Source organism: Acanthochromis polyacanthus, chromosome 11, assembly GCF_021347895.1.
Source record: "Acanthochromis polyacanthus isolate Apoly-LR-REF ecotype Palm Island chromosome 11, KAUST_Apoly_ChrSc, whole genome shotgun sequence".
In the NCBI taxonomy this organism is placed as follows: Eukaryota; Metazoa; Chordata; class Actinopteri; family Pomacentridae; genus Acanthochromis; species Acanthochromis polyacanthus.
Window position 1 is genome coordinate 30,350,458 of NC_067123.1, and position 22,885 is coordinate 30,373,342.

General features: G+C 41.1%; 1 protein-coding gene across 3 annotated transcripts; it reads right to left on the bottom strand.

The window, feature by feature from the left end:
* Window positions 1-2,060: 2,060 nt before the first annotated feature.
* ubp1 (upstream binding protein 1) lies at window positions 2,061-22,885 on the bottom strand. Of its 3 annotated transcripts, XM_051955782.1 has the most exons (17): window positions 22,148-22,386; window positions 21,472-21,842; window positions 18,388-18,539; window positions 15,798-15,874; window positions 15,602-15,707; window positions 15,408-15,514; window positions 15,118-15,270; window positions 14,902-15,012; window positions 13,028-13,135; window positions 11,428-11,534; window positions 11,296-11,350; window positions 8,810-8,903; window positions 8,629-8,719; window positions 6,899-7,017; window positions 6,660-6,802; window positions 4,368-4,419; window positions 2,061-4,273 (listed from the first exon to the last, which is right to left on the bottom strand). In XM_051955782.1, the coding sequence occupies exons 2-17, from the start codon at window positions 21,585-21,587 to the stop codon at window positions 4,236-4,238; spliced, it is 1,629 nt and encodes a 542-aa protein (XP_051811742.1). In that variant the 5' UTR covers window positions 21,588-21,842; window positions 22,148-22,386; the 3' UTR covers window positions 2,061-4,235. The 3 variants fall into 3 exon arrangements, with proteins under 3 accessions (XP_051811742.1, XP_022054354.1, XP_022054353.1); XM_022198662.2 differs by lacking the exons at window positions 21,472-21,842; window positions 22,148-22,386 and adding an exon at window positions 22,731-22,885; XM_022198661.2 differs by having other exon boundaries at window positions 21,472-22,386.

The following is a 22,885-nucleotide window of genomic DNA, read 5'->3' on the forward strand; positions in this document are numbered from 1 at the left end:
TGATTGGAGGGACGGAGAAGGAGAGCAGCAACAGAAGGAAGAGTGGAAAAATGTCAACAAATTGGATGCTAACATTCTTCTATTGCTGTTCTATGTAATATTCTTCTTTTTCAGTTATCAAAATGTTCAAAATCTGTTATGAAGTGAAAAATAAACATATTTCAAACATGAAATCATTCTTGTGTGGACAAAAATAGAATACAAACAATAATAAAAATGACTATTCTTCACCAAAAGGACAAAAAGACCAACCCCCCCCCCCCCCCCCCCCCCAAACAAAAAATATTAATTCCTATACTTATATTTTTGACCCACATGGAAGAGTGTCAGGTCCAATCATTCGTGCATCTAAGAGTTACGACAAGATCTGGAGACCTTCTTATGTCAGCTTATATTTGTGCTTCAGCTGTGCATTTTTCTAAACTCCCAAACAATGTTCCATATGTTAAACTGTTCATTAAAATACCACCCAGCAGCTGTGGCACAGTGATCTTGGGGTTTGAGGGTCCCAGTTAGGGGTCTGAAGTCTCAGGGAACTTTACCCAGTCGGTGGTCAAACATGCAGTTATGACAGTTCACCCAGACGTCTATTAGCAAAAGCAGCGGGGTGACCTGAGCAGCCACACGCTGACTGACAAACCCTCTGAGACGTTCAGGTGAGGACGACCAACTGTTTCCAGCTGTCCAGGATGCAGGTACGTCGCTAGATTTCTGTCCTGTATGGAAACTAATTGGAAACAGCTGCATTCTCTCTACATCCCAGGTGTAATTCAGGGATTGATTAAAAAAATTAAAAATGAACTAAACATGGGTTGAGAGAAAATGAGCATGTTCCTGAGTCCTAAACATCTGCTTCTGGGATCTCAGGCAGATGTTTTGTGCTCTCAATCTGCCCAACAAACTATGAGGTGTATGTTGTGTCATTTAACTGTCCTGTGACAAACGGCTGCTGATTTTTACAGTCACCTTTGATTCTATGCACAACCACAACAGACGGCTTCACTCTGCTGTTAACCGTGCAGAGCAAGTTGGATTTTCTTACATAATCGGTATTTTTTTTCATTGGGCAAAAAAACAACAACTCTTAAACATTAATGATTGCTGAAAAAGGTGGACAAACAGGAGATCCCCTGGGTTGTCTCTAGAAAATATAATTGCTAAAGGAGCACTTCACAATAAGAGCCAGGATTCACATCCTTCACTTAAGTAAAGGTACTGATGCACTCTAAAAAGTCATTGGAGTGATCTATTCTCACCACCAAACATGGGGCCAGCGGGAATATTTTGTAAAGAGTAAAAATTACAGAGAAGACATTAACTGCAAATTTTAAATTTTAAACTCTAAATTATAAATAATTTCTTCACCATGACAAATCGTTTTGATCATAAAGCAAAATACTAGATTGGCTCATTGCTCTTTCGTCTTTTTGTGTCTCATTTTTGTGATATTTTGTCGTTTTGTGTCCTTTATGTCTAGCTTGTGTTTTATGTCTTATTTTTGGCATTTAGTGTTTTGTTTTATTCGTTGTGTTGTGTATAGTTTGACTTTGTCATTTTGTTTTTCGCTTTTGTCATTTGTCCATTTTTTGTCGCTTTTTAACTTTTTTGTAATATTTTGCCTTGTTTTTGTTTTTTGTCTGTTTTAGTCTGACTTTTATCATATTGATCATAAAGTAAAATATCGTCATTCGGTTGCAGACACCTGTGACTAAATGTTTGTAGACACTGATCTAGAACTTGTAATGTGTAAACAATACATTGAGGCATAATATTGCTGAAATTGCACACATTTTTCTGAAGAAATGTCAGGTTGTTCATGATTTGTAGAAAGAATTTCTCAAATATGAACATTTTAAAAATGAACTTTTCTGCACTAGAACAAGGGAAACATTTATACTGTGGGCTGAATGTGGCCCTTGTTTGACACCTCTGCTTTAGACCGTACTTTTAGTAAATCCTCCACTTAATAGAAGCAGAATATCAAATTCTACCTTTAGGAACTATATACCAATGATATCATGTTTGCTTCTTCTCTGTAATAATGAAGCAGCACACCAGCGAAAGTTATGAAATCATTTATTCCCAGCACAGGTGGTTGTGTACATCTCCAGCATATGATACTGTGCACATGAGAAGCATCACCATCATCATCATCATTGACATTAGGCTGTACATTAACAGTGGTCACCTCTCCTGCTCACACACTCACACACAATCACAGACAGACACACAGCTCGATCGGTCAGGCCTGTAGCGGACCACGACGCCCGACTCCGTATCACATCCGCTCCGTTCTCGCTAATTTCTGAGTTGATGGACACAGTTTTTTTTTCCTGTGCTGTGGTACTCATGTCCTCGTAAACACCACAAGAGCTACAGTCCCGGCTCTGGCGTGTGGTGAGACAAAAACACAGATGCTCTTTAGTCTCAACATTCTCGTTTTGTTTTTTTTTTGTTCTCCTTCTCGTTAGGCGGATAAGAAGAGGGTGGGGCTGTAGGACTATGACTACACATCAAGCTTGAATTTTGTGAATTTATTCAGTGCAGGCTTGGTCTCTAACAGTTGGAAAAAGGAGGGGATACACTCACTGACAAAAAAACTCCATCTTTCGCCGTCTTCCACATGCTCTTTACAAAATAGCAAGCTACAACACAGTTTCTTCATACCGACAGGAAAAAGTTTATGACATAATGAAGTCTCTTTTGCAAGAACAATGAAAAAAAAAGAAATGATACACATGCACACGCACACACATTCTGACAGCGACACGTTGAAGTGGAAACCGTGTGCACTTCAAAAATGCCAGACGCTGTGTACCAAAATTAAAAAGGTCAACTAAAACCAATGCCGACTCCCAGGAGTCTTGTCACTTTTCAAAGAATAAGGGCACTCGAAACACGTGACCTGTTCTTCCTGTGTTCAGCTACATTAAAAACACAAGATTCTGAGAATGGATGCGGTACTGCCATGATTTTCTAGTCTACAAAGTAAGACTGCTGGAACCAGGTGATGCGTTTCTACCAGCCTGCTGCAGGATGGCTTGGGTTTGTTTTTTTTGCAAAGCAGAATCTGGAATGGAGGATTTATGACCATAGCACAGAAGCAACTCAACTTCTCTTCAATTCTTTTAATGCTTCTAATCGCCGAGAAAAAAAACGGCTACCAATCTGAAACCTGTTTGGTCCACTTTATAGTAGGTTTTTCAGACAGTATTCTGAAGCCGTTTAATCTTTTCTTGCACCTTTGCGGCCAAAAATTCCAGAACCAGAAGCCAGTGTTCAGTCGACAGATCGAGTGTGCGTGCTCCGTGCGTAAATGTGAGTAAAAGATCGAGCTAACAAAAAGCCAATATGGCACCAGAAACGAGTAAATTCGATGAGATCAATAGAAACCGCTGATCCATAAATAAAGCATCGACTAAAAATGGCAAAAGCGCAGGACGAACGTTAGGAGAGCTGAGCTGATATGGCTGTCAGTCAAAGTCACATAGGACGACCCTGTGCGACGAGAGTTAATGAAATCTGCCCATCTGACGAGAAAACAAAACCAAAAACACGGCGTCAGCATCCACAAACGACGCCAGCTCCCACAAATTTAGCCTGGATATTTTAGGGGGTCACCAAGCTCAGCTGATTGGTAAATGGTTAATTAAGACAACCCCTTCAAGAATGTTAAACAAGCAGAGTAAAAAGGTGGGATTTCTCCTTTTGAAGCAAGTTAGTATGAGATCGCATGCTGTTCAGCAGTACAGGTTATCAAATACTGGCCTAGTGCTGGTTGTGTGCGCTGTGTAGGAAGGGCAACGAGCAATAAGGAAACTCTGCTTTCTTTCCTTCTACCTGCCGGCCAGAGCCCTCTCTCCTGGAGCCTCCACCCTCCCTCCTCCACACGGAACCCATATAAAAGACGAAAGAAATAAAATAGCAAATCAAAAAAAAATACATAGAACATTGTTAACTTTCCTCCCAATCCCAGATCCTCCCCCAGTCTCTCTTCTTTGAACGACCCTCCTCTGTTAATAGTGTTTTCAATATGAAACAGTGGACACACCCATGTCAGATTCTAACATTTACATGGCTTTTAGCGCAGTCTCTCCGCTTTTCCGTCGAGCGATCTGTTTCGAGAGACGGGGAGGACGTAGAAGGAAAGAGTAGAGGCAGGCAGAGAGGGACAGAGGGAGGCTTCAGCTCCAGAACAGAGGGTGGAGTATTAGTGATGCCATCTGTCCTCCTCACTACTTCAGGATTAGATGGAGTCCTTCGCCCAACTCATCTGGAAGGGAGACACAAGCGGGAGAGTACATCAAATCCTTCGTCAAACAACGGCCGACTGCAGCAGGAGCGCAAGAGAGGCGCTGTGAACTGACCTTTGACAGTGCTGATCAAAAAACAGCTCTCGTCAGGCAAGTTGTAAACCATCTGGAAGGGAAAAGACGGCGTGAGACGTTTAAGCTCAGCAAAAAACCCGACAAGTTTTCTCTGTGTTTTACAGACTGTAATTATTAACACTGATGCAGTCAGGATGAGAGCTAATCAAAGCAGAAACAATGCACAGTGTGTGTGTGTCTGACAGCAGGAAACGGTGAATTACATGCAAATCGGTGACACAACAGAGTTCTTCAAGATCAGACAGAACAGAAAATATGGAGGCACTGCTTGATTCTTCCACTGTTCCAAAATAAATGGATTTTAACCCTCGTGTCGTCCTGTGGATCAAAATTGAACCGTTTTAAAGTTTGAAAATGTGGGAGAAAAATCTATTTTCACAGTGAAACTTCTGATGTCCACATTTTTTGGGGGAAATTTTTGAACATTTTTTGGTGGAAAAAAAATAAATGTTTCTTTAAGAACATTCACATAAAAATCAACCAAAATCCAGCGAATTTCGCTGGATTTTGGTTGATTTTTATGTGAATGTTCTTAAAGAAAACATCACAAGTTTTACTGATATATCTGTAATCATTTTAGATATTTTTAGGATTTTTTTTTGGAAGATTTATACTATTTTTTAAAAAATATTTACAAGAATGTTCTTGCCAAATTTGGGGGATATTTTAAAAATAAAAGGAATCATTGAAATTTTCTTCCAGAAGGTTTTGCAAATTTTCAGAAATTTGGGGAATTTTTTTTGCTGAATTTTTGGAATTTTTCAGACAAGGAAACAATATTTTTCGGTGCCCCTAAATGAGGACAACAGGAGGGTTCAATGTCAAAGGCTACACTTTAGGAAAAGGCTGCTGAATAATGAGGCTAACGCTGCGTTTCAATATCATTTCATTTGAGGCAGCTTGTGTCTTCTGTTCAACGACTGATGTGTGCTACGTGGTTCAGGCTGCAAGCTGTGGTTCAGTTGACGCAGATTCATTATTTAAGAGCCACACCTACATTTCATCTGATCCGGGGTGTAAAGTGTTGCGTCTGTGGTGTTAAAAGTTCATTCCATCCTCTCTGTTTACTTTTTAAGCCGCGTCATTTGGCGCTCCGTCACATTTTTTTAAATCTACTCCGCAGTGAAAATTGAAATAAAGTCGCAAATCAAATCATAATATTTATCAGAAAAATCACAACTAGATATTTTCCCCAAAGTTTTCAGCCTTCAGTCTCTCCTGCTGGCACACACACTGACAGATGCAGAGACCACAGACGCCCAGTTTCGGCTATTAAACTACTTTGTAGCTCATTTTCAAGACAGTAAAAAAATCCCTGCAGCATCTGAAAAGCCAAAACAAACTATCCACTGACCCTAAATAGAGGTTCATGGGTTATTCACAATACAAGGGGTCCTCAACTCAAGTCGAAGTTCTGTTCCTATGGATTGATGCAAGTCGATTTTTGCCACAAGTCGGAACTCGAAAATGTAAACAAAGCCGTTACGTGCATCATGTTATGATCAGTTCTTCTGAAAATCCATGGATATCAATGACTTTCATTTATGTATGAATCATTTTACAAGAAGATACCAGAATATTGCAACGGACCGATATTGCTGTTGACGTTTCAAAGTTTATCATTCAGTTTGAGATTTACCTAATGTCAGTGAACGTGCCATGTTTAGCTAGCTCACCTCTGATTGGCTGAGAGTCAGCAGTAGTGTGTGTCAAGTAAGAGAGCTAAAAACGGCAGCTAAATCTGGTGCTAAGTTATTGAGTTTTTGTAGTTATTTCGGCGTTGGCTAAGGCTCACAGTGGTCTGTATGAAGGTTCAATAAACGGCATGAATGTGACCCACATGCAACGACAATATGTTTAACAATGTTAAAATATTTCACGTAAAGCCACAAACGTTTCATTTCAATCTAAATAATAATTACTAAGATGCAGAATTTACATGCTGCCAGCTTTGGTCAAATTTACCTTTAATTTCAGACTGCAGTGCTTGTGAAGTTTGCTCAAAAAATGCATAAAATATCACCCAAAAACACTGTATATCCCAAAAGCTGAGTGAACAAGACATCCATCAGTATCCATGGTGACGGGTTTTTCTTGCTTAGAGTGGAAAGTGGTGAGTGCATCCCACAGTTTACCTTTTTAGTTAAAGCCTTCCACTCAGTAAAGAGCACTTCACAGCTGAGAATGTGATGCTCAAAGTGATGAAGAGCAGTTTAGTGTAGCGCCTCTGTGTGTGTGTGTGTGTGTGTGTGTGTGTGTGTGTGTGTGTACCTGGTCACTCAGCAGGATGTGGATGCCTGTAGGACCCTGTCTGTACACCTGGTTGATCGTTCCCAGTGGAACGCTGCACACACACGCCATCTTGCGGATGAGTTCTGCAGCCGTGAGCTCCTCTAGGTACAGAGCGTGATACACTGCACACAGACAGAGCAGGGAGGGTGATTCACACTCGCGCTAACACACACTCACACACACGCCGCACTGTTCCGCAGACCGGACCGCGTCCTCACCATGTAAACTAGAGGAGATGCTGTGTTCTCCGTTTTCGTTGGTGCCGTGTCTGTCCAGCAGGGGGCTCTCCTGAGGCGACTCCTGACAGACGTACACCGTTAACCTGGGACGCACCGACCTGCACACACAACAACACTTTATGCAACAAAACACACTTTTTGGCATCTGGTTGTCGGTGAAATGACAACTACACGGGTGATCCTTCTGCATGTTTAGTTGCTTTTAGTGTTATGTCCATCTGTTCTGCTTCAACAATAAAAGGTAAAGAAACAAGAAAAGCACTCAGAGTGCAGTAGGCCAAGGCTGCTCAGCCGTTGAACCATTTCTGGCAAAAATCTTGAACAATTTCGCAGCAGAAATCATGATACTATAGAATGTGGACATTTAATATAGATGTACCCACAAACTGAATGACCTCACGCTGAGCAGAGGAGTACAGTACGGATGGATACCGAATGTGTCCCAATATGTGACCTAAATACAAGATTTACCATCATTTCATCACCTAATAATTTGTTTAAAATTTTGTTTGCTCTTTCTGCTCAAAAAAGTGTAATCATTTTTATTTTTCTTCTTTCAGGAACAGACATGCCGTTTACTGCAACAGAAACGGCGTTCTGTGTATCGAAGTAAGTCCAAACTCAGTCAAATGTGAACGGGCAACGTGAATTATTTACTTAAGAAAATTTCATAAACCGCCGCCAACAGGGAAGCAGATTTGGACGTGGCATAAGAAGTTTCAAGAGGAAGGCTGTTTGTGTCGGAAAAAAGGATCTGGACGGCCGGCAGCTTCAGAAGAGTTGGTGAAACTTTGGAACATTATAAAGTTACCATCCCCCAGAATTTTCATTGGAAATTTGTAGAATTAAACATTTTATGTCCAAAAGAAATCCTGTTAAGTATAATTTCTCCTGACCATGTAGTCACTCCGATATGGACATCTTAAATGATGTCTTTTTTTTTTGGGACATCCTGTGTGTAGCGGGCGGTGACAATTGATGAGAAACACCCCAATTATTAAATCAGTTGTTCGTTTTATCATTTTCATCGGATTAAGTCTGAAGCGGTCGATTTGTAGTAGGATCGCAATCATGTGACGGAGCACTTGTTGTCCGTGCCGCTATCTCGCAGTGATACAGAAATCTTTAACAAATCCGTGGATCCAGACTATAAGCTGTATCACTGCCAAAATCTAATTAGTTTTGATCCTTCTGTCATTTCTGAAAATTCCATCCAAATCCGTTTGTCCGTTTTTGAGTAATGTTGCAAACAGACAGACAGACCAACGCATACAGTGGCAGAAAAAAGTGTTCAGACGTCCCATACATTTGTGAAACATTGCATTAAGAATCACTCTTAGGTTTCTTTTAGTACAATCACAGTCATAATACTAAACAAATCCTATAAAAGTCATTAAAAAATTGATTGGTTCCATAAAAATAAGAAATTCTGAGTATTGGGTCATTTTGGTAGAATTTTTTTTTCTTATAAACAAACAAAAAAAATCATTTCTATTTGTTTGTATCCGTCTAATGCAGCAACACCTTTTGAAACCAAAAAAAGATTTTTCCACAAATATTTCATAATATTTGAGATTGTGTAACATTTTAAGGGTGTCTGAAAACGCTTCCCCGCCACTGTATATCTGCTGCGATCCTTGGTAAAGTAACAAACTTATAGATTGCGTAATAAAAGCCGACACAATCATAAACTGAAACGTGCGACACACCTGGATTTGAGTGCATTGAAGAGTCTGATCCCATCTGCCGGCCCACAAATCTGGACCAGGTCGTCCCGGGTTAGCTTCAACAAATCAGAACCTGTGCAAAAAGGAGGAGACTGAGTCACGTGTACATCACATTAGAATCATGCTTTGTTGTGTGTGTTTGTGACAACACGCCTGTGTGTACCTGAGAAGTGAGAGAAGAGCCTTGTGTAGGAGTTGAAGCGATTTTTCAGTAGCCACTTCTGCGTGTCCTGTATGGAGGCAGTGGGGCTCAACTGCTGTAAGATGGAAACGAGAGAGGTAATTTCAAACTCATTCAGTCCCACAACACGATAAATGTCTCATGTACCCAAACCTGGGCGTAGAGAACATCTGATTAATGGTTTACTACAAAGAATGTCACAAATAATGACAAAACTTGCTATTACAGGTTACCAAAACCAAACGTAGTGTTGAAAACTTGCAATTAGCTCATGCTTGGTATTTCTGCTGGGGTAATTTCACTACCTTTACTATAAAGCTCTTATCTTGGTAAATACAAGGAGCAGAGACACATGCCGGATTTTTTTTTTTTCCTGAACGATCAGGGGTGTCAAACATGCGGCCCACGGGCCAAAACTGGTCCCCCAGAGGGTCTAATCCGTCCTGCAGGATGACTTTGTTGTGTAAAAATTACAGAGAAGATATTAACTACAGATTGCAAATTTGTAAAACTAAAAATTTAAAATAATTTTGAGACCATGGCAAGTTGTTTTGGTCATAAAATAAAATACTGGATTGTTCATTGCACTTTTGTGTCTCATTTTTGTAATGTTTTGTCTTGTTTTGTCTCATGTTTGGGCTGCACAGTGGGGTTGTGGTTAACACTTTCGCCTTGCAGCAAGAAGATCCCGGTTGAAATCCCGGCCTGACCCTGGGATCTTTCTGCATGGAGTTTGCATGTTCTCCCTGAGCATGTGTGGGTTTTCTCCGGGCACTCCGGCTTCCTCCCACAGTCCAAAAACATGCTGAGGTTAATTGATAGTTCTAAATTGCCCGTAGGTGTGAATGTGTGTGCGATTGTTTGTCTGTATATGTAGCCCTGTGACAGACTGGCGACCTGTCCAGGGTGGCCCCTCGCTTGTGTTTTGTCTCATTTTGTGTTCTGCTTTAAGCATTGTTTTGTATATTGTTTTTGTTGTTTTGTGTAATTTTTTTCTCTTTTTGTCATTTGTCTCATTTTCTTTCTCGTTTTTGTCGATCTTTGTCTCGTTTTTGTAATATATTTTTTCCTGACTTGTCATCTTGTGTCTTATTTTTGTCAGTTCATGTTTGATTTTGGAAAATTTTGTCTTGTTTTTGTCTTTGTTGTCTGGCTTGTTGTTTAGACCGTAAAATAAAACACTTCATCGTTCAGTTCCAGATCCCTGTGACTAAATGTTTTGTTCCTTCTTGTGAACCGTATTATTGTTGAATGAAGCAGTGAAATGGTTAATTTTCACATTCTGACTTTCCACACTAAGAAAAGCACAGGTGTTACTACCAACATTAACAACAGCTCGGTAACATTCTGCTGAGTCATGACACACAATACGACGACCCTGAAAGAACCCCATCCATCAATAACTGCATTATTTACACCTGGTCCTTCTCTTTTCATGCTGATACGCCTTCAGTGAAAGACACTAGATTCTTCAGAGCGTTTCAAAAGCACTTTTTGTCATATTTCCTGAAAGTTTCTTCACATCCTGACAGCAATCAATAAATCAAGTGTCCCACAAAGCTCGGCCAACACAATGCCCGAATAGCAAAGTGAAGCCAAAAGATGACAGATAATCACATCCATCCGTGTGGTTTTTTTCTGCTCTTTGTCTCCATTTACCTCCAGTCTCATCAGAGTGTGTTTACACGTGCGTTTGCTGCCTGTCAACATTGTAGAATAGTTGTTAGCAAGTGCTGGTGAAGGTATTTGGCTTTAAAAAAGCAAATGTACTGCTTCTGTTTGAGGCTATTTGTGTGTTTTTAGATATAAGCTTTTAATGCGCTCAGTCCTTTCCCCACCAACACCGTCTCTGGTGGATTCCTCCTCCAGCAGTACTCAAGGAAAGTCTCTGCAAGAGGTGTTTTTTTTTAAAAATATACGATTCTGCATACCCTTGTTTTAACCTTCGTGTTGTCCTACGGGTCAAAATTGAGCTGTGTAAGTTTTAAAATGTGGGAAAAAAATATTTTCACAGCGAAACTTCTGATGTCCACATTTTCAACATTTTTGGGAAATCTTTGAACATTTTTTGGTGGAAAAAAAAAATGTTTCTGAAGAACGTTCAGAAAAAAAATCAACTAAAATCCAGCGAATTTCGATGGATTTTAGTTGATTTTCTGTGAATATTCTTAAAGAAAATATTAGAAGTTTTATTCATATCAGCTTGGATATTTTTATGATTTTAACTAATTTTTTAAAAATATTCACAAGAATTTTCTTGCCAAATTTGGGGGATTTTTTTAAAATAAAATTTTTAAGGAATTATTGGAATTTTCTTCCTGAAGGTTTTTGGAAATTTTCAGAGATTTTTTTTGCTGAATTTTTGGACTTTTTTTTTAGACAAGGAAACCATATTTTTTGGCGCCCGTAAATGAGGACAACAGGAGGGTTAACTTTCCCACCAGTTCCTACAGGTGTGAGACACTAACCTCCGAGTTGCCATGGCTGCCAGGGTCTGCCTGGTGATTGGGAGAGGACGAGTCACTGCAGACAAAAGAAATGACAGTTAAGAGCGATGAGACAACAAATGCCGTATTTAAAGTTCAAACGGACACGGGTACCTGTCCAGTACTGAGGAGGTGGTGTAGGTGGACAGCGGGGTGGAGGTGAAGGAGGGAGTAGCTGCCTGGTTGGTGCTGGTGTAGGCGTTGTCTGGCCACGGGGAGCACTGAGGAAAGACGCACATCTTAATGATTACAGCCTCACAAAGACGACACAAGCGGCTCCAACTACCCAGAAAGTTTGAGGATGTTGGAAAAGTCAGTTGTGGGTTAAACTCAGTGGCCCCTCACCATATCACGGTTCACTTTTCATGGTGTCACTGCATCGTGTGATTTTGCGAGATATATAGGTATTTTTATATATTCATTATTGTTGCGACCTTCATTGAAAAACGACGCTGAAGAACGGATATCTGCCTTTAATGCACTCCCCAACTGTCAGATGCTTTTATTTTGACACACAGACACCAGCAAAATTCACCCTCCTGTTGTCCTCATTTACAGGCACCATAAAATATCGTTTCCTTGTCTGAAAAAAAAATCCAAAAATTCAGCAAAAAAAATCCCCAAATTTCTGATAATTTGCAAAACCTTCAGGAAGAAAATTCAAATAATTCCTTAAAAATTTCCCTTAAAAGTTTTATTTTTAAAAAATCCCCCAAATTTGGCAAGAAAATTCTCGTAAAACATTTTCAAAAAATGAGCAAAAATCTTCAAAAAAAATCCAAACTGATTACATATATAGCAGAAAAACTTCTATTTTCTTTAAGAACATTCACATAAAAATCAACCAAAATCCAGCGAAATTCGCTGGATTTTGGTTGATTTTTATGTGAATGTTCTTAAAGGAACATTTTACCTTTTATTTTTTTCCCACCAAAAAATGCTCAAAGATTTCCCAAAAATGTTGAAAATGTGGACATCAGAAGTTTCACTGTGAAAATATATATTTTCTCCCACATTTTCAAACTTGAAAACAGGTCAACATTGACCCGCAGGACGACACGAGGGTTACAAATGTGGCAGGAAGTCATCAAACACTTCACACTCATGGTCCCGACAACATAACATTTAACCAAACTAACTAGGCTGACTAAACCACAAAAACTAAAAACACTGGAACACTAACAAACCACAGTAATGACATTTCAACCCCCAACACTCCAAACTCCCATGGTGCATTGCAGCACAGCAATTCAGTCGTAGCAACCGGCTCTACCGTCGCTACATTATTTTAATCAAGTTTGCGGTAAAATAAGCATTTTCTAGCCTAAAAAATTGAAGAACATATATCTATATAAAAAAAACAAACATATTTAAATAACATTTTGATTGAAACAAAATGAAGCATCAGTCTGCTCTGGAGCAGCCTTCAGCATCTTTCTTGTCCGTTTCACACAGACGTCTGATCGAGGTGCATAGTGTTGCTCTGCGGTGTGTGGGGAGGGTGTACAAAGCCTAAAAATACATATGAATAATAAAATAAATATGGTCGCTACTTCATGGATTTTCGTCTATCGTGATAGACGAGGGATCACTGCATATAGCTTTGCACTGTCTCCACCCTGTCTTATGCTGAATACAATAACATTCCATTCACGGCAAATAAGTACAAGTTTCAGAAGACAGTCTGGTGTCTGGAGGAGAGCAGGGAGCTTACACTGCCTCTCTTGGCCAAGGAGTCGCCACAGTCAGCAGGAAGAGTCCGCTTGCTGGACTTTTTCAGCTCGTGGTCACCAGCATCCTCGATGATGGGCTCAAGCCTCGTCTACACACGGACACACAGCAGAGGTTAGCCAGCCAGAAGAGACACACAAACACAGACAACAACTCTGCAAACACATCAAGATGGAGCAATGACCCCAACTCAGAGAGAAAATATTCTAATGTCTGCTCTAATGTCTCATTTTATACTTTTTCTGTGCAAGGTTTCTCTTGGTGTTTTGCTGTAGATGTGGGCCTCTGATTGAAATTAATGCAGCTTCATGAAATAAGATACTAGCATTCTATATAACAAATGTTCTATTTAATGAGCACTTCTATTGGTAAGGTCGTCATTACAAACAAACAGTTCATGATATGAAATGTGAACAACTCAAGGTGGAGAACCACATCTGTACCACAGTTTGACCCCGTTTTTTACGTCTGCGCTTTACTGTAAACTATTTCTCAAAGTGTATCAGACGCGACTCTTCCTTTAAGCAGCAGCAATGGTTTCAGTTTGTGTCACTACAGCATTAAAATATATGTGGTGAGACAAGTGAGCAGACAAACTAAACGGGAACTTTCTGCTATTATTAACCCAAATATAGAAACAAAAAATTACCAAAAAAAAACACAACAAAAAAAACACAAAATTAATTAACTAGAAGAGCCCTCAGTAGAGGGCAGAACCACGCCCTCTACTGGCGAAAACCCTGTCCTCCCTATACAACTGATGCAATATGTATCAATTTAGATCATCGTACGTATCTCCCTTCCTACTTGATCTGTTGACCTGTAACTCCACAACTGAGCAGAGGACCTTAGACTGATCTTCAGTGCCAAGTTTGATTATCCTGACTTCAGCACTTGCAGAGATATCGGACCGGACATACCCACATACATACATACCCAGCCAGATACCGCACCGAATGCAGTAAACCCGCTGACATTCGTCAGGCGTGGTTAATAAATACATATAGAAACCTCAAAAAAACTAAAAAATGAGCAAAAAAATAAAACAAAAACAAATAATATGTATCTATAAACCACATATCTAAAAAAAAATGCAAAAAAGCAAGAAAAAAAACAAAAAATAACTAATTATATATAAATATATACATATAAAGAAACCCAAACACAGAAAAATGCAGAACAACAAAAAATGTATACACACAAATACAGAAAAAAATAGTAAATTAAATCATAGAAAACAATCATAAAAAAATAAAACTACTGTTGTATTCTTTCAACAGTGGGTTTTTTAGGGTTAAACCGGTATTATGGCCACATTTTAATGCATGGCAGTTAAAGAGAAAATAGTGCTGCACCCTCTTTATGTTGTGGTTTAATGATAAGTTGTGAGAGTAAAGACATGAAAGTCAGAAAACAATCAGAAAGTGTGGATGAATAATAGAAGAAATCATGTGATACCGGCAGCTCTTCACAATAAAATATCTGCAGCTCTCTTAAATCTAAAGCATCATGCTTAAAAGGGTAGTTGGCAGAGATTTAATTCCAGGGCAGAACATCTGTATATTCCTTGAACCACCCTGCAGGAAAACATTTCACTAATTTGAACATTTTAATAATTTTTACTGATTGTATGGCTAATGATAACAATGATACTATATAGTTATTGCTTCATGGTTGCTAGCTGCTAGCTAACTCTGGTTAAATTGCGTGTTGCTTCTGCAAAATAAACAAAATAAATTAAAATTAAACAGGAATAACCCCCCCAAATGAAAACTGGACCAGAGTGCTTGTTAGTACTTGAGCCTAGTTATTGCAAATGACACAAATCTGAACACAACACTGCAGCTCCATACTGACCTCTGACAGAATAGTGGTATCATAAGAAGGCTGGTACTTTTCCTTCTCTTGAGGTGTGCGTTTCTCCATCTTCTCCCTGTCAGTCTTTTGCTTGCGATCCGCCCCCTTTGGCTAAACAGGAAACGGAGGAAACCAGAAAAAAAAGGCAGATTTGATTGCTGTGAGAGCTGAGACACAAAATGAAAACATTCAGCACTTGAGAGGTCGAGTGTTCACCTTGAAGACTTTGATTTGGCAGGAGGCGGAGTGGAGGTGCTCTGTGTACTCTCCACTGTCTCCCTGGTTGAAGGTGTCGATCTGGATCCTGAAGGGGACGCCCTTCTCCCCGCCGTGCTTCCTGGGAGTGAACTCTGTGCTGATGCAGTGCACCTGCGGAGACGGCGGGTAGACGAGGGCTCAAAATATGGATTTGATGTGGAAATTCAGTGGCGCAGCTAACAGACGGCACAACGAGAGCTGGTGCATGTGTGGGGTTGAGTGAGCGAGCGAGGATGTTTGTGCGCTACCTGCACGAAAACAGAAGTTCTTTTGTTCATGTCCCACAGAAACTCTGCGGCGTTGAGCTGGGAGGGGTGAGTCTTCGGCTCCACGATGCCCACCGACATTGGAATATCTGCCTCGCACACAAACACAGACATCTGAGCTCCACGTCGCACACACAGGACAGCGGAGGGAAACATTTCTCAACAGGGATCTTTACCGATGTCAAGGAGACGGTCGCCAGGACGATTCCACTTCCAGCCCTCCAGCTGCTGGTGCTCCGTGTACTGCAGACGACGGTCGTGAAACACTACCCGCACTGTGCTCTAGAAACAAACACACACAGGTTAGACATAAAGCGAGCTTAGTGGAAGGAGGAGAAGTCTGTCGCCCCACTGGGGGGGGGATCCTCTCACCTTCACCATCTTGTTGTTGAGCTCTGGTAGCTCCCCTGGCTTCCTGTTGTCCAACATACGCACCTCATAAGACTGGCCTGAGAGACGGAAAAGGCAAGAAGAAAACAACATAAAGCACTGAATGTTTCTGCTCTTCATAAGTTCACAGAAACTCCAAAACACTTTAGTGTTTTGATTGTCTATGTAAAAATATCACTTCTCGCTGTTTCCGTGCAATTTTCCTGACATTTAATCAATTTTACTGGTTCTTATTCTATTTTATTCCATTTCATTTACCTCCCATATTGTATATATCTGGCCTTCTTTGCAGGTGCTTTCATTTTTTAATATTGTTTTGCTATATATGTACATTTGTTTTTATTATTTAATGTTGATATTTTATTTCTTATTGCTTGTTGTTGTGCACTGTCCGGCGGGCGGAAGCTATTTATATTGTCGTCATGCCATGTATGATGACACTAAAGCCATTCTAATTCTAAATCTTATCCTGTTTTCAGAAACCTGGATAAACCCTGCAGCATTCCCATGACACCAGGACAATTTCCATGTATGCATCTTATCCTGCTTTCTGAACGTTGTCGACTTCGTCCACAGAAAAGCGATCGAACAGAAACACAAACCATCTGAAAAACTTCCTCTTAATTTGGGACTTTAATGAGGCGACTTATAGCTTATTCCATCACATCGCAGCAGAACATATATAGAAAAAATATTTGCGGTGCTTCTGTGAGCCCCAGAATGTTTAGCAGCCTAGAAGTATTTCCTACTAGGGCTCAGTCTGAACTACTACTGCCGTTTCCTGTGCTCTCATGAACGATGTCACACAGCTGGTAAAAGTACTCAGACAGAAATGTTCTCTCCTCTCGGGTCACTGAACTCCATCGTGACGACTCTATTCAGTCCGTCACAGCTGTGTATCTGCAGCCACCAGTCCTGCTGCCCTACACACTGACAGCCTGACACCTATCAAAGAGGACACGTTTAATATTTCCTGGCACACTCTCCTCCCATCGCTGGCAGTAACGTGGAAAAGCAAAATCCGCAATGCGATATTGGCATCTCATAAGCCCGCTATAAGCCAGAGTCGCCTCGCTTTCAACAGCAACAGTCAAACTAATTCAGGGTTAGCTAAGACAGTTACAGGAATGTGGGACTAAATTGCCGGTTTATTTTGCAAATATTACAGGCACCTGTGTGCGCAGCGCTCTGTAATCAGAATACCCGTATTTACCGTGCATACTGGAGAATGAACAACCACGTAAACACCAGCTATGATCAAAGCCGAGATAAGCCTCAGACCAGAACACTGGTGTGCATAAAAACACAATCTGTGAATGATGTTAAACCATCTGGGATCAATTTTGGCAGCTTTCATCTTCCAGTAAATCATATAACGCGCATCCAAATATGTGCGTAAGCGCACATATTTGGATGCATCTCAAGACGTTTCTGGATTCTCTATTTCAATTTAACCCTCGTGTTGTCCTCATTTAAGGGCACCAAAAAATATTGTTTCCTTATCTGAAAAAAGATTTTAAAAATTCAGCAGAAACTTCCCCAATTTTCTGAAAATTTGCAAAACCCTCAGGAAGAAAATTCCAATAATTCCTAAAAGTTTCCCTCAAAACTTTTATTTTAAAAAAAATCCCCCAAATTTGGCAAGAAAATTCTTGTAAATATTTTCAAAAAATTAGTAAAAATCTTCCAGAAAATCTTAAAAAGTATCTAAAGTGGTTCCATATATATCAGTAAAACTTCTAATATTTTATTTAAGAACATTCCCAAAAAAAATGAACCAAAATCCAGCAAAATTCACTGGATTTTGGTTCATTTTTTTTGTGAATGTTCTAAATTTTTAACATTTCTTTTTATCCACCAAAAAAATTGTCAAAAATTTCCCAAAAATGTTAAAAAAGTGGACATCAGACATTTCACTGTGAAAATAGATTTTTCTCTCACATTTTCAAACTTTAAACCGAGTCAGTTTTGACCCTCAGGAGAACATGAGGGTTAAACCCTTTGTGATGGACCCTACCTTCTATCTGGTGAATACAAGCTGCTTCTCTGTGGACTTTTAGAGCCCAGAGATCCTCCCATAGTCTCCTCTGTTCATCAAATCCACATGATGATGTGTGCCACTTGTGCTTTGTTGTCAATTAGTGATACTGTTGTGGAGCACTTTGCTTTTAAATGTCTGTCTGCAATTGCCTTTCCTGTTGTGGTTAATCTAGGATAATTTCGAAAAAGACAATCAAGGAAGCAATTTTATGTGCCATTAAATAGACTAAATGTCCATTTTTTGCCATAATGCAGCATCACAGAGTAAACAGCGCTACTGTGCCGTGTAGAGGCCAGAAGAGCATCAGCAATGGTTTCATTTTACAGCAATCACACTAATGTGCATTAAATTAATGTGCTAATGATTTATTAATGTCGAACAGCGGGGAGTGTAGCCTCAGAAAGTTTTCATGTGCGGATCTGGCAGTCTTAGCGCAGAAATTAGAAGTACTTAATAGGGAAAAGAAAGCAAAACAAAATCAGGCCAAGCCTGACGTTTCCTTGAATGCGGGCAGTGTATCGTGTGCCTCACCTTGGTTTAGGTATGTGAGCGTCTCGTCGTGCAGCTTCACAGCAGGCGAGGTGGCGGTGCACAGCACATACTGGAATGGGGGATTTTTGGTCTCGTTTTCAGGGGGAAGGTTGGAGTCCTCCTGCTTAAAGATGGGCAGAGCCAGCACATCACTGAGGAAGACACAGAGACAGAGGAGAGACACAGACAAACAGTCAGCACAGAGATTCTAAATATGAGAAAACCACCATTAAAAAACAAGTGTGACACAGCTTGAAAGTTTCCTTTGAAGAGCTCAATCGATGTACTTTCCTTGCCTCTAGCCTCTCAGTATTTTAGAACTGCCTTTTGTCATCAGGTTCGTGAAAGTTCTGAGCCGTTATTGAATCTCTAATACCTTGTGGCATCCATCCCGGTGGCAATATAATCACCGTGAATTTTCTAAGAGCGAAGAGGAATCCCGCCTTTATTTATCGAGATGTTGAACAACACATCAGATTGTTTTGTACAATTTTACCTATTAACCCGTGTGTCTTCCTGTGGGGCAAATTTACCCGTTTTAAAGTTTGAAAATGTGGGGAAAAAAAAAAGTTCTCACAGTGAAACTTCTGATGTCAACATTTAACATTTTTTTGGCAAAAAAACATGTTGCTTAAGAACATTCACACAAAAAAAATCAACCAAAATCCAGTGAAATTCGCTGGATTTTGGTTGAATTTTTTGTCAGTGTTCTTAAGATACATTTTTAACATTTCTTAGAAATTCTATTGATATATATGTAATCATTTTATATATTTTTTGGACAATTTTAAGAATTTTTAAAACACATTTACAAGAATTTTCTTGCAAAATTTCCAGGATTTTTTAAATAAAACTTTTAAGGAATTACTGGAATTTTCTTCCTGAAGGTTTTGCAAATTTTCTGAAATTTTGGGATTTTTTTTCCAAACAAGAAAACAATATTTTCTGGTTCCCTGTAAATGAGGATAACAGGAGGGTTAATACACCGCTTTGAGCGAGGCAATACTTTACCCCGTCATAGTGAGAAACTATTAACTGGATCAGCCTATTTTAGAAGAAGTGGCAAAGGCTTTCCATCGATCAAATGGCTCTCCTATTATGTATGCATGAGGCCGGATAAATGATCAGAAACACCCAGAGATAGCCAGAGCTGCTGACATATACCATCTCTCACACTTGGCAGCCTCACCAGAAAACCAAGCCGTCCTCAGCTCACCCTGACAAATGCTGCAGGAGTGTCAATGGGTGCATGTACATTTCTGTGGATGTGCAAAAAAAAAAAAAAGAGAGAGAGAGGGTCCTATGCATGCAGAGAAATGCAGATCGCTGCATCTCATTACCTGGAAAACTTTTTTGGCACGGCATGAGTCTAAACCTGAGCCAAAATTTTAAAAAAAAACTTGATAATTTGAAGACACTCCTGTAGCACTTTCCTGCAAACAACAAAGTCTTTCAAACGGCTGCCTGCAAGATACATGCAGCTCCGGATCGCTTTCTCTCAATCACTCTCCGGTGTGTTTTCTCTGCGGAGCTGGTGCCCAGACGGTGCCAACCTGGGCGCGACGGCCGCGTTAAGCCACGCTGCCCGCAAAAACCAGGTCTGCTTCCTGAAATCTGAGGAGCTCGTTCCACTGAAACACACCGAGACATTCTGTTCCGACCAGCTGCTGACTCCAAACACACCCCGACACCACAGATAGCACTGGGTCTGAGACCACTGACACTCTGTTTCCACTATTTCACTCATCCGCATACCAGTGCTGGAGTATTGGTAAACTCGCTTACACTCACAAGAGAGTGGCGCACACCGACGTCACGCTCAGATAAACGCGTGCTAAAAGCAGATGGATGAGAAGGCTGCTGATAAGACACATGTATGTTCTGGGAGGTCTTGGCGGCGTCACATAAATATCACTAACCTATTACATAACAGAGTGCAGACATAGTATGAATTACTAATTGAACAGGTGGTTTACAACATACCAGTCCAGTGCCAACTAAGTCCTTCTTTAATCATTCTGCAAAACACAAACAATCATCAAGTAGTACTGACTAACCAGCATTTCACTCATTAAGAAGCTGTCAAGTGTCTGAATAAATGTTGGAATCGCATTAAGGACAAAGAACTGGTACAAAGCATGTTTAAAACTGGCACCATGATGACAAATCTGTTGCTGGAGTGTGCAAATATGATGGCAGAAGTGACATCAAAACAATACCATAGAGCGAGGAACATAAACAAGCTCTAGAAAAAGGTGGCAGCAACTTCATATTAAACCAACACAACAGGACAAATGTCTCGTTGCATCAGTGTAAAACAGTGTTGAAATGTCACATCAAAGTGGGAGTAAACGAAACTACAAACCTATTTTATCAAAGTGTTGCTGTTCAACACTTATGACTTGCTCTAATGACTAACTGGCTGTCACACTTTCCTAGACAGAAAACTTCTTAGGAAGTGAAATCACAGAACCTTCAGAGATGCCAAAGGGAGCAAAAAACACAGACACTAAATGTTCATCATCGTGAATCATCAGTCTTGGATCTCAGCAGCAGGAAACTGTTGGACAAAACACCTGCTTTGGTTTCAGAAATGAGGCTCAGGTGAGAGGAAAGCTGTGCAGAAGACAATAAACTAGACTGTGTCCTCATTAAAAGGACTAAACACAATGTACCGTTTTCTGTTTTCTCATACCACCAACTTCGTAACTCTGACAGGCCAAAACAAGGCCTTCCCTGCAGATCTGCTCACTGTAACACAAAGTTTAGGTGTCTTTTGGCAGCAGACCCATCTGAGAAACAGGATAGACTGATACCACATCTTTGTCCCTCGCAGAATTTCCTTTGATTTTGTGTGGCTTTAGAGAAATTAATCTTTGTCCCTGATCGTGGCACCCTGCAGTGTTTGCCCTGCTCCAAATCCCAAAACAAAGAGAAACCATCACACCCAGCACAAAGCGAATAACACACCCAGACAGGGGGGCTGCAATGTTAACACTCGGAGACAGAGTTCGTGTTGTTCTGCCTAACGACCCACTACTGTGCTGTGAAGCCGGGTTTTGGCATGTTGACTCCGTCTCTAACCTCATGCTGTAGGCTCCTGCCCCCAGCTCCTGCCCGATGCCGGACAGGCTGGCATCGAAGTCGTGCACCAGCCCCGACTCGATGGTGGCGTCGTCCATCTTCAGCACCCAGGCCATCGGCCCCAGCTCCTTGTCCTCGGCTTCTACTCGGAGGGCCGCCAGCTTGCTTCAGGTACGAGGTCGGCTAGCGAGGAAGTGCAGCTTCTGGGTGACACCGTGAGAGGAAAGTTATGCTGCTAGCCTGTTAGCCGCTCCTTGACGAGCAGGGCAGGCGAACTGGTAGCTTTCTACAGAGACTGGATGTACCGCCATATCTCCACTTCGGTTTTGGAGGGGTTTAAACACACGGCACGGTGCTCCACGACTGGCAGTCTGCCTGAAAGTAACAATAAGTTAGCTAGCAAATAGTCGTGACTGAAGATGCGAGCTGATTGTCAGCATGCTAACGTTAGCTAGCAGCTAGCTTCACAACGGCAGCTTAAGCGAGCTAGCATGAATTCAGCAGCCGCGTTGTTACTCCAGGCACAGAGTCTTCAAAACAGTCTGGCAAACGTTAGCTGAGCAAAAAATGCAACAAGCAGGGGAGATTAAATTGTTTTAGTCCACACGCAGCATCCCACGCAGCGTCCGCACAGCTGTTGCTACCTAGCTATGGAGCTAACTAGCATCAACTTCACTTGCTTTGAATCCACTAAGAGCAGCTCTCCTCTGGCGCTCCCTGTACCACCCCAGACGGCGCTCCTCTTCTCATCGCGGAGCTGGAATCACCCCTCCCGGTCTTTACCGCGCAGTCCTTTCACCATCCAAAATGAAGCGTTTGACACAAAACCAGGCATCAACATGGCTCCCTCAGCATACAGACTGTCGGTCCGTGAAACCTGCAGGGCTGCCACCGCCAGCCTCGGGAATGATGCCAGGACGGCGCTCAGCCAATCAGAGGCCGCCTCCTGTGCCCAGCGCAGCAGGATCAGCCAATCAGAGGCCTCGGAGCTTCCGTCATTGTGTCCAACTGTAGTTGCGCTCTGCCTCCCAGAAACTACAACACATCTACCGAGTCATTACTGTCAACAAAGATGAACACTGTGGACAAATGCAGCCACCCGCAGTTGTTATTATTATACACACAGCAACGGGGCGCTGGTGTCTTTAAACGGAAGGAAGCAATAAAAGTTACTTATTAACACACGTTGTAGGGAACACCACGCTCTATTATTGTTAAACTAAACAAACATTTCATTTCCACGTTCATGAGCCTCGTACCTCGTGTAGCTGCCGCCGCCGTGTCTCCGGACGGAGGATCGGAAGTTTTCAGTGTAGGGCTGCCACAACAACATCGTGCCTCACTAACAGCTGTTTTTGTCGCCTCAGTCCTGCTGCCCGGGTCCGATCAGATCCGAATGGCAGCTCATGTTTAA

Excerpts from the sequence above, each read along its gene's own strand:
- ubp1 (XM_051955782.1), bottom strand. The coding sequence starts at position 21,587 with ATGGCCTGGGTGCTGAAGATGGACGACGCCACCATCGAGTCGGGGCTG. Across the intron at positions 11,351-11,427 it reads ACCTCCTCAGTACTGGACAG|TGACTCGTCCTCTCCCAATC; the intron begins GTACCCGTGTCC and ends TTTTGTCTGCAG. Across the intron at positions 8,904-11,295 it reads GCAGCCATGGCAACTCGGAG|CAGTTGAGCCCCACTGCCTC; the intron begins GTTAGTGTCTCA and ends TCCATCTTACAG.